Here is an 11773-nt window from a genome sequence, read left to right as displayed (position 1 = left end):
TTCTGATAAACTTACCAAAAATTGGAGCTCTTGTTAATTTCTCGATATACTGGTCAAATTTGATATCAACCTGCTTACGAGCGGCTTTTCTTTGCGCTGCAAGGTTTTGCGTACGATTGTGACCTAGAAAATAATGGCATAATGCAAATTAGTCATTAACCCCATTAAGACATCCTTGATAGCTAATTACCATTGCCCTGTTGTTTGAATGCCTGTTCGATTAAATCGTAAATGGCGATGGCAAGACGCAAGTTCTCTATGGCTCTGCTAGAGACGCCAAACCTTCCACCTCGTCCTGTATTGCTTGTTTCTCTCTGAACCGTCTCATCCAAATGGTCCTGCCATTTCATTGCCATTAAGGCAATGGAAATGTTATCATTCTCTTCAATACCGGCGTTCCTTAGTGCTTCCAAAGCGTCAGCTTTGAGTTCCACCGCGCGTTCGAACCTACGTCGGAGGTTCACACCTAGTAGTAAGTTCATTATTAGCAAAGAGCAACGCAGTTTTTAAAAATGATCATGAGAGACTCGGTACCAAGGTTGTCTATTCGCTGCTCGGTAAAGAAGTCAAGAGCAATAGTCAGAGTAAGCCGTCTGTTGAGAGACGACATGTTACGTGTCATGGCCACAAATCCGTTGAGGAAGGACCAAAGCCGCTCGAGATGCTCCCCATCCTGTATTCCCCACCCCTCTTTGAGGCGAGGATGAAAGTGGATCTGGCATTCTGGCGAATGACCAGTGATATGGAAAATGCCGACCGCAATAGGTACATCCTTTATACTGTCCAAGCATTCCGTTTCCTAATTAACCAATACACAAGTTTATCGATGTTTAAACTTAATGAAAAGAGTCCAACAAAACTCACCTGCAGGGCCTTGCGAATTTTACAGCCAACATCGTACATGATGCGGATGTCTGATCCATACAATGGCATCTCAGATACTTTTTTTAAACAGCTGAGAACATAGGTGAACCTAGTGATTTATAGATAAGAGAATCAGTCTTTCGATAATCTTGACATCATCGTATCATCATACTCACTGTTCACCGGCTGTTGTTATGTCGATCATGGCCAAAGGAAGACCGTGACCACAAGTGCATGCGAATGCACCATTCTGATCAAGATGGTCCATCCGGCCACGTCCCTTTTCAAGAGCTTGCCAAGTACTGCATCCATCAGTTGCCTGAATACATGAATTTTTAGTATTTCAGCTGCATACAATTGCAATTTTTATCGCTCAAATCGTTTAGACTTACTGATCCACCATACGGGACAACTTGGCGATTTTTCACCCAATACCAATCTACTTCTTCTTGGCCAGCAAATACCACGTCTTTCGGATCCTGTGCTTTTTTGAATCTGCGTAGTTGCATGTTGCCATCTGCAGCAACAATCTTGGACCCGGACTAGCAGAAATATCAGGTCATCAGCTCAGTATATGAAAGTAATTATATGCTAACACTAATCGTGCAAAAGTTTACCTTGTATTTGCATGCTGGACAAGCCCTCTCAAGATCGCAATCGTCTCTAAGCTCCTTTTCCAAGTTAAGCATTAACCTTCCATACATTGGAAGTGCTTCACTAAGACGTTGCTTGAAGCTAGCAGCAATCGGAAGCTACATGAATAATCAACTATAAGTGACACTTGTCCAATAACGCTTTCACCGGAAAAAATACCTTTTGATGATACTCTGCTTGGGCCCAACTTGCAATGGAATGGACCGAAACACTGCAAATGTAGTGCAGGTTATGAAAACTGCGCATTTGCTCGATATGAACAGCGTGATTCGGCCCTGATGGTGTCATGGGAAACAGGTGGCGGCGCATCAATACCAACGGCAACGAATGATCTGGGCACTCGCTGCAATATTTAACTGTGGCAGTACGGATACCTGAAGCATACATGTTAACATCAGTAACATATTCTTCCTTTGTTTCAAAGATATGATTTCCTTTTATACGCACCGCACTTGTAAATACAAGTAACAGTCTTTTCCTTTCGCTTGCTTTCAGGACAATGGCAAAGCAGAGGATCGTCAATGGGAACCAGCGCCTGAGGTGCAGGCTCCTCAATACCATAACCTTGCTTATAAGCTGTAAGAAGGGAAGGTAGAATGTTTGCCCAGCTTTGAGCACGATTGTCAGCTTTTCTTCTCTTGTTCGAAGAATTTGTGTTCTCATCGCGCATGGGCGATCGCTTGGACGCTGGCTGAACTACAGGTGGGACACTCAAAGTGCCTCCAAGATCCAAAGGCTGCGTGATCCTGATTACTTTTCTCGCTCCGTTGCTCTTAAGACTTGCAAAAGATGAGACGCGTTTGTTGCCAAATCCTCGTGCACGTTTGGGAGGCATGTTTATTGGAACTACGGAGAAGGAGGGGAAGTCATGTATTATGGGAGTTAATACTGCTACATATCAAAGTCTGGGTCACACGATTCAATTACCGCAGTTTGCGGTTTTTGCGGTTCTTGCGGTTAGACCAAATAGTCTAGAAACCGCAAGTTATAAAACGACACTAGCGACAGGGGCCGGAGTATTACTAGGATCTCTATTTAACAGCTGGATTTACAAGAACCGTCGTGAGAACAGACTGGTAAAAGAAATTGTAAAATAAAGTTAACAGACCATTTACAAGCACCGCTGCAAGTGCTCTTAGTGATTTGACACGAGCGCATTCTACATTTTTTTCGCTTTGTTTATTTTGTTCGACTATATCAAGACCCTGTTTGAGAATCCCACTATAGTTTGAGCGTTTTTCTAGATATCCCTGAGGTAGAGTTCTGTGTGTATTTCGCTGTATCCGCTATTTTTGGCTCACATGGCAGGGTTCTCCTCTCTGGATCCTGTCGCTGTTTATTTGCCGACCTCGACATATACTAGGCCCGTTGCGGATACCTTCTATATTTTGCAAAAATGCTTGCTTGAGATTCATTGTTCGCTTTTTACGTTCTACACTGCCACCCAGAAAGTCTTAGAATTCTTTCTATACCAAAAATAACACAGTGCATATACATTACCTTTGGATGCTTTTCATATCCTTCTCCTCTTTCCTCCAAAGTGTCTTTAACAGCATGATCAATAATGCCATTGCCTCTCACGAACGACTTAAAGAATTTCCGGAAAGCATCGAGCACACAATCATTGGGCTCTGTAAGGGGAATAAAAAAGCGCCCCAGTTCAAAAAGATAGGAAGACCCGCAGCACTGTTTGCAACATTATCAACAACCGGAAGAAACAGACTCTGTGGCAAACAAATCAAGAAGTGGACAACCACTCAAGACCTCGAAGAGGGACATAAACACTTTATACCGTAGTGTACACCGTGACTCCATCATTTGCCTTACCGGTTCCACCAGGCTAAATTGCAAATGCAGGCTTGAAAATTTCTCGGGACACAATGATCAAGTACTTGAAAAAGGGCAGCTTCCACCTACGATTTTCGTTTCGTAAACCAGCACTTAGCAAAGTGCAAAAGACCAAGCAGCTATTATGGACTCGTGAAAATACAAGGATCAGACACTAGATCAGTGGAGCAATGGATTTGGTCCGACGAGCCACGATTCCATGTGGTTGAATGGGGAACGCTTCCTGGATAGACATATCCCTAAAACGCAAAAGTTTAGAAAGGAATCCGACATGGTCTGAATCTGCTTTTGGAAAGTAGGCTTGGGACTACTTGTTGTTATGAGTGGCAATGTCGACCAAAACGTGTATGTCAACTGTCCGTCCCACCATTTCCTTCCATACCTCAAAAAAGTCTCCAGATAAACAGAGTACGAGTTTATTTTTTAAGAACATGGGGCTAGTTGCCGTACAGGTAGCTACACTACTTTGTACATGAAAGGACGATGTCAAACGCCTCAAAGCTCCAATCTAAACCCGATCGCACACCTTAGTGAGTGGGAAAATCCATAAAGAAACACAAAACGCCCATCAAAGATACAGAAGAGCTCTACAAGAAGAACGGAGCAAGCTCTCAGTCGAAGTAGCAGAACACGTTGAAGAGGGTACGCCGAACCGATTAAAAGCTGTGATGATAGCTCGAGGAGATTAAATAAGTATTACTTTTCATAATATGCACATCATATACGACCATCATTATTATTATTCTGTTAAAGTAATGTCTTAGCAAACGAGCAGAAAAGTGCTTTTGCGGAATTTAGGAAAAGTCCAAAGGCTTTTTTGGTGCTAGTGTACAAAAAAGGATCCGTCAACCATTCCCAATGTACTCGCCTCATCCATTATCCCCTTTCCTCGTTCTCTGATATCAGACTTGTTGACAAACACATTGTTGCGTCTGTGGTATTCCTGAGTTTAAGCTAATAAACTAATATCTTGCGATTCGAATGGTACGCTTCCTCACTGATCTGCTCAACTTAAAGGAAAACGTCAAATCTTCACGCAAAAATTGGAAACATTAACTGTGCTCGCAGTAACTGTGTGTGATATCACCTAATTACTCATGGAAGGATATGCATCACTATATTGCGTGTACGTGTCGCCTTTGCAAACATTGTCATGTAACTTTAACACTATAGTGATACTGTTCCTCAGTCCACGCTGCCCCTCCTTGTCCCACGCTTCTTCCGGAAAAAACTATATGTTGAGTGTGCCAAGAGAATCTGTGGACTAGATCCCGCACTTGCCATTCAAGCGGTAGAATGTTCTCTTTTATGCAGTATTGACAAACTTTAAATTTAACACACGCTCCTTTTCGTCACTCACAGATGCTTTCAGCAAAACCATATAATTAGTGACAGACGTGCGTGCTGTCCGTATTCTTTTTTCTAGATATAAAGCCGCTAATCTTTGGTCTAGAGCATTTAAAAACAGACGCCAAAAGACATCACCAACTGTCTTGTCAAATGATTGTTATATTGCAGATCGTTGACAAAGCCCTTTTTCAAATAAAAGTGTCATGAGTATAGCACTGCAATTACATAACATACGGGCTATTTGTACACCAGTGTTGGTTTCTATAACGCCTATATGTCTCCCTGATAGCACTTTAAATTGCTCTTGAACGAGGATCGACCAGTTCAGCTCATATGAAAGTACGGCCCAAGTATGTCTTACTGTATTTTCGACAGGACAATTGCGGCTGAAGATAGAAATTATAGTGAAAGCGTGCACATTGGCCCAACTTAATAAGATCATGTCCTAGTATGTGCCTTTACCCGGCTTACAATATATGATAGCAATGAAGTGGTACACTGTGTCGATAAGTACCGAAATCCAGTCCTCCTTTTACCGAAAGCGTGTTCTTCATTGACTATTATCATCATGTATTCTGCTACTTCCCACCCCCTATTTTTTCTTCAAAAAACATCAGACGACCAAGTTGCATGCTTCCGCCACCGAAAGAGCAATTAACACCGATGATCATCAAGGGGGGTACACGATGTACTTAAAACGTTCCAAAATTCCTACAACCGATATTTATGTCACCAGGATAGATTTCGTATGCTTTTTCATACTGCATGCGGAAGAAATACTTCAGCAGTAATGTCTACATGCTTGCGGAATAAGTCATTTTTTATTTTTTTGCATAGACTAGCATCATTGCTCGCTGTATTCGCTCTACACTTCCTTCGATTCTTCACAAGCAAGTCCAGGAGCGTTGATATTCAAAAAAGGGGTTATCAACAGAAATGAAAAGCGCCAACTAATAGAAGCACACGCAGATGATAACCCTTCTTTGTTTGGCCCACTCAGGGGCTACAAGCAGCACCATGCCTATACGTTATGCTTGCCTGCATCTATTTATGCAGAGTACTGCTTTCTCCTTGCTTTCCCCCCTCCGTGTTCCGCCACCCAATATGAAGCGTGCCGCTCATCATTATCATCACTGTGCTAGCAGCAGAGGCATTCCCTGGTCTCCCCTAAGAAAAAGTTATAAATACATGTAGCTCTCTTTTTCATCCAAGAGCTGATCCATACATCTTTCACAACACCTTCTCTTTCCATACCAAAAGTACAGTAATCCTTCACCCCAAAAGTTTTCATCTATCGTCATGGCATTCTATGATCAAGAAGAAACCGAATTTCGCCAAGAGGTCTGTGTTGACATGATATGTAGCTTTTGCTTTCCAAGTTCAGTCAGTACGGTTTCTAACATCCTATCTACAATGAAAAGGTCGAACAAGTCAAGCAATGGTGGACCTCGCCTCGTTTCAAACTGGTCAAGCGTCCCTACACTGCTGAACAAATTGTATCCAAGCGTGGTACCATTCCCACTGAATACCGATCCAATGGACAAGGTAAAAAGCTCTGGGATATCCTTCAACACAACAAGCGAACTGGTAACACCAGCCACACGTTTGGTGCTCTTGATCCCGTCCAAGTCACCCAAATGGCTCCTCATTTAGACACTGTGTAAGTCCTTATTCATCATTGCCAATATGTCTGCCAAAAATCGTTCCACCAGTGTACTCATTTTCAAAACGATATTACCAGCTACGTGAGCGGCTGGCAGTGCTCTTCAACGGCATCAACTAGCAACGAACCTGGCCCGGATCTTGCTGACTACCCCATGGATACTGTCCCCAACAAGGTTGAACATTTGTTCTTTGCTCAGCTTTTCCATGACCGCAAGCAGCGTGAAGCACGTCTTTCCATGACCCCTGAGGAACGTGCCAAAACGCCCAAGATCGATTACCTGCGTCCTATGATCGCTGATGCCGATACGGGTCACGGTGGTATTACTGCAGTCATGAAGTTGGCAAAGATGTTTGTCGAGCGCGGTGCTGCCGGCATCCACGGTAAGTAAATTTGTAGGATAAGAAAAAAAAGGAGAGGAGGAAGAGAGGGATTGAATTTTAAGCAACAGTTTAGCTCATCTGGTTATAATGCTTATATAGTCGAGGATCAATCACCTGCTACCAAAAAGTGCGGACACATGGCTGGCAAAGTTCTTGTTCCTGTAAGCGAACACATCAATCGTTTGGTTGCGATCCGCGTACAATACGATATCATGGGCGTCGAAAATATTGTTGTTGCACGCACGGACGCTGAAGCCGCTACGTTGATCAGTAGCAACGTTGACAGTCGCGATCACGAGTTCGTCGTTGGTGCCACCAATCCCCATATGCAGCCATTGGCTCTCGTTATGACAGACGCTGAAAAGGCAGGCAAGAACGGTGCTGCTTTGCAACAAATTGAAGACGATTGGATTAGCAAGGCTGGATTGAAGCGCTACGGCACAGCTGTTGCGGATGAATTGCGCCGCACTGGCAAGACCAACAAGGTCGACGAGTTTCTCAAAAACATCAAGTTCAAGAGCAACACCGAAGCGCGTGATATCGCCAAATCGTATGGCGTCGACATATTTTGGAATTGGGACTTGCCTCGTGTACGTGAAGGCCACTATCGCTACGAGGGAGGAACTGATGCTGCTATTTCTCGTTCCATTGCCTTCAGCGAGTATGCCGATATGCTGTGGATGGAGACCAAGAAGCCGGTTTTGGAACAGGCCGAAGAGTTCGCCCGTGGCGTTTTGAGCGTCTCTCCGGAATCTTTGTTATGTTATAACTTGTCTCCATCATTCAACTGGGATGCCGCTGGGATGAACGATAAGGATATGGGATCCTTCGTTCAAAAGCTCGGCCGCCTCGGATTCGTTTGGCAATTCATCACCTTGGGTGGTTTGCATGCCAATGCATTAGCAACAGGTACAATTCTGGAAGAAAAGTATATAAGGGGGTTTAACTGGGCCTTGTATTGACCCCTATTTCTGTTTGACATTGTGATAGGTACATTTGCCAAGGCTTTCAAGGAGCAGGGCATGTACGGCTATGTCTCCAATGTGCAGCGCAAGGAACGTGAGAACAGCATTGACGTTCTTCAACATCAGAAATGGTCGGGTGCCAACTATGTTGATGAGTTGATGAAGGTCGTCACTGGCGGTGTTGCAGCAACAGCCGCCATGGGCAAAGGTGTTACTGAAGATCAGTTTAAATAGAAAAGCCCTATATACATTCTTCCCAACATTTTTTTAAACAGTGTAAAGTTGTACTTCGACCTCCCGTTATTCTATCGCCGCTTCCGTTTTATTTCTTCTCGCACATAAATCTCTGGATTGTTTACTAAGTATTCAAAGGACATTTTGGCATGCATCATCTATCAGACATTTTCTTTGTAAAAAGCAGATTTGTTAATCTCTCCATCAGACATTGTTGAATATAGTATGCATCTGTATACTTCTCCATAGATACATTTGCTTAGATGAGACGACGGTTATACCCCATTCAATGCTCGGCAGCAAGAGAGGTGTAAGCGACGCCTCATGATTTTATTATACGTCACCGTCTTTTTTGAACTTAATTGTTGCTATATACGTTGTATCTCAGAATGAAAAAGAGGAACACGCTTCAAGTGATATCTGTGTGGTAATTGTTTAACTCACTCTTTTAGACACAATGACGAAGTGTATTATCATATAGTTCTTTCATTTTTATCGAGTATCGGCGATCGCAAATGGAGATTCACGTATACACGGAAAAGAGCATGGTTCTCGTTCATAACATAAAATATCTATTACATTATACGGCATCCTTTCCTAGCGAGTGCTACGTCTGCAGCTGAATGAAGCCAACAAGGTTCAAGGGGGTAGCATAAACGCCTGTCCTAGTACTGTACACTTCAAAATGTAGTGGGCTGTCGTACGAATACCATAGGTTTGATAATTACTCAGCGAACGTAGTGGTTGATGGCAAACCAATCAAACTTGGATTATGGGACACAGCTGGTCAAGAGCATTATGATCGCCTCTGCCCACTGTCGTATCCTAAAACTGATGTAGCAATTTGAGGTATACTATGCTAATATTTCCCTGGGACCAAAAGACTTTATACAGGTTTAGTTGTATGTCATGGTTGTTGAGGGACCAACTAAGCTCCGGCCTCTCAATGTGACACTTGGTTATATAGACGTGGAATATCATGTGTACAGGTACATCTCGGATTTTGCGTAATTACTATTGCAATTGCGCTACCATCGATAGTGACGATAATAAAGTCCATCAAGTCGTCGCTAGAAGATCAATACTCTGACGCGTTCGTTCTGTGAGATTAGTTTTAAAGTTATAAAAACCAGTTGACGTTCTATTTTCAGCGTGGATCTTAAGCTCAGCCAAATTTTTCAGACTGGGTCTTTGAAATACCCACTATCTGTTGTATTATGAGTGGCTGGATGAGCTTCTATCCACTCTTCACAGACACACTATATCCCTCCCTTACCCTCCTACCCCGCCTTTGCTCCTCTTTCGCCACATACATACTCCATGCCAAGAAACACTTATATCTCTTCGTCAAAACTAACGCCAAGTCCTTTCTCGCCTTTTGCTCTTTTTGACTTTCCTTTTCTATTCCTGTGCTTGTCTTTTTATACTAAAAGCTTATATAAAGGGATGATTGTGGTACTATGCTAAAGTATCGCCAACCACTATGTAACTGAGAATCGTTGTCGAGTGTTAATACTAGAAATGCACATGTTCCCACCCCAAAAAGAAGGTATGACTTACCCCTTGTCACTGACAACGCTCCGACACTTTACAAACACATGATACTTGATGACAAATTGGGGCGCTACTGTGGCGTGTACGTTGTGCTTCCGCAATAATGCCGAGAGTGACTCGATGTCGAGGATGTCTGTTTGTTCAAATTTTCGCAATAATTAGTCAGCAAATGTGCATGAACGACAAATAAATCCCCTTTTCGTTATTTTACCAGCTCGGTCACCATTATGCAGTAATTCAATATTATGTTGCTTTGCCAGTTCAATCATTGCCGACGGCATATTGCAGCACTGGCCCACGTTAATCTGGTTGATTGAGGGTTTGACCGTTACTGCTGGGTTGGATAGAATGGACTCAAGCTGTTCTTGCGAGAAATCCGCTACACCGAGCTTCCCCAGCGTATGATTCCGTTGATGTAACACTTCCAATTGCTGCCATGCGGGCGTAATGGATTCAGATCGACCGCCAAACGATACAATAAACGTATCGATCGCATCCACTCCAAGCACCTTTTGAAGATGCTGTACGCCTGAGCGTATATATGATGCTACGTTGTTGTTATTCTGTTGTTGACCCAAATAAAACAACTTGGCTAAAAATGCATAAGCAAACAGTAAGACTCTTTTGAACCCCTTCACAGAGACACATAAACAATGTACTAATCCTGCGCCGTGGCGCTACTAATAACCTGTAACTTCGACATCGTTTCGATCTTCCGGCAGGATCCGGCTACGCGATCGAAGATCAGGCACCTCCAAAAGCGACTCTTGTTCATGATAGCGGAAGGACGGCTCATCCCGGTCAAGGGAAGCATACAATGTATCGTCAATAGCAGTTATCAGCTATACACATACAAGCACATGTATATACAGTAAGGAATTTGAATTTCCAGCGCGGTTTTCTTTTGCTAGCTAAACCAGAAAAAAAAAACTCGCCTCGGTATTCGATTTTTTGCTGAGTGCTTTGCTGCGTCCTGCAACGCTAGTTCTCATGACATTGCCAGTGTACAAGGTCAAATGTTTAAAAGACGGTATATCGAGCAGTTCGGGAATCGCTTGGGCTGGCATTAGGGATCAGTGATTGTAATGTGCTTTTGTGTAGAGCTATTGAGGAAAAAAAAAAGCAAAACCAAGAAATAAAAGGTGTCAGTTCGGCCTTTTGTTTATTTCCTTTTTAAAAATGCTTGATTATGACTGGCCGATGTACAGCTCGTTTAGAATGGCGCAATCGCTTCATGTGTGACCAGGCTTCCATGGTGTTGGAGTTATTATTAATGTTGATAATTTTACCACGATGGCCTCAGTTTCGATAGACTTTCTTTTCGTGTAGAAGTAATTGCATAGAACATATCATCCGGTCTTTCCCGCACCCTTCTTTGCTACTGATATCAATTACGGGAAAGCTAGAGATGAGATCGGTCGCTTATCCCATTTATCACCATATAAACGTTTGGATTGGATGCATTAGCTAGATGCAGAAGTAGTTGCTAGGCTACGGGGCTTGGTTATCTTGGTTACCGGTGTATTTCGCATCCGACCGCTGCTCCCACAACTCGAATCAAAGAGCCGAATGTCGCTATCATACTCAACGGGTCCGAACGTACTGTCCGATATGTTTTACACAGTGTTTCTGCTAAGTGTACTAATGTACACATTGAAGTTCCGATAATCCAACTGGGCTTTGAGTTTGCTAGTAGCGCACGAAGAATACGTAAACTCACACTGGGCAGTAAGCGGGACTCCTGAGTTCTTCGGGGGAGTGAACAATTCATAATCAGTGTTGGGTGCATTTCTCTATTTGCTCTTAAAAAATGACAATGAAAATCAACGTGCTAGTAATCACTGCTATGCCCGCTTTTGCCTTTGCCAAAAGATGCCGCGTCATTGGATTAGATGACGTGCACGGCAAGGCGTTTCCTTCCTGCTGGTCTTGTTTGTAGTACATCTACACATTTTGTTCCCTTATTCATGTGTCCAGCGCGTGTTTCAGCACGGGAAACTGTTTGTAAGCAGCCGTTAATTCAGTATGGATAACCCTTTCGTGCGTACACATCGATTGTGTCTGTTGATAGTAGCTTTGAAAGGCAAATCTTCTTTTAACGTTGGCTCTGATGATAATTGCTGTCTGCTGCTATTATATAAATTATCTACTGCATGGAAAACGGCGACAGGCTTTACTACATCAAGGATTCATCTCGTCTACGTGATCAATATATGACAATATCTATAATAGGCGAACTAAGGAGAGAAAGAAAGAAA

The 11773-nt window shown here is 43.1% G+C and overlaps 3 protein-coding genes across 3 annotated transcripts; 1 reads left to right on the top strand and 2 right to left on the bottom strand.

Moving 5' to 3' along the window:
• Positions 1–484: 484 nt before the first annotated feature.
• On the bottom strand, positions 485–1322 carry BDB00DRAFT_897908 (uncharacterized protein; the record flags this gene model as incomplete). Its single annotated transcript, XM_053128530.1, has 4 exons — positions 485–799; positions 865–973; positions 1041–1183; positions 1257–1322. Coding segments are annotated over 4 exons (633 nt in total), but the record flags the coding sequence as incomplete, so codon positions are not given.
• A 4693-nt stretch (positions 1323–6015) lies between these two features.
• BDB00DRAFT_879903 (isocitrate lyase) lies at positions 6016–7961 on the top strand (the record flags this gene model as incomplete). Its single annotated transcript, XM_053127927.1, has 5 exons — positions 6016–6057; positions 6138–6376; positions 6458–6762; positions 6862–7671; positions 7753–7961. The coding sequence occupies 5 exons, from the start codon at positions 6016–6018 to the stop codon at positions 7959–7961; spliced, it is 1605 nt and encodes a 534-aa protein (XP_052972579.1).
• Positions 7962–9188: 1227 nt separating this feature from the next.
• On the bottom strand, positions 9189–10648 carry BDB00DRAFT_861574 (uncharacterized protein). Its single transcript, XM_053126042.1, has 5 exons — positions 10451–10648; positions 10204–10357; positions 9727–10107; positions 9522–9648; positions 9189–9450 (listed from the first exon to the last, which is right to left on the bottom strand). Exons 1-5 carry the CDS (start codon positions 10580–10582, stop codon positions 9420–9422), a joined length of 825 nt encoding a protein of 274 aa, XP_052972578.1. The 5' UTR covers positions 10583–10648; the 3' UTR covers positions 9189–9419.
• Positions 10649–11773: the final 1125 nt, after the last annotated feature.

Source organism: Zychaea mexicana (genome assembly GCF_025766255.1).
Source record: "Zychaea mexicana strain RSA 1403 chromosome Unknown BDB00scaffold_199, whole genome shotgun sequence".
NCBI classification, from domain to species: Eukaryota; Fungi; Mucoromycota; class Mucoromycetes; order Mucorales; family Lichtheimiaceae; genus Zychaea; species Zychaea mexicana.
This window is presented reverse-complemented; position numbering and strand designations above follow the sequence as displayed.

Bases quoted from the DNA above. Each gene is read 5' to 3' on its own strand.
- BDB00DRAFT_861574 (XM_053126042.1), bottom strand. From the start codon at position 10,582: ATGCCAGCCCAAGCGATTCCCGAACTGCTCGATATACCGTCTTTTAAA. The intron at 10,358-10,450 runs GCGAGTTTTTTT...GTATGTGTATAG, and splicing joins GCAAAAAATCGAATACCGAG to CTGATAACTGCTATTGACGA. The intron at 9,451-9,521 runs GTAAGTCATACC...AACGATTCTCAG, and splicing joins AGCGTTGTCAGTGACAAGGG to TTACATAGTGGTTGGCGATA.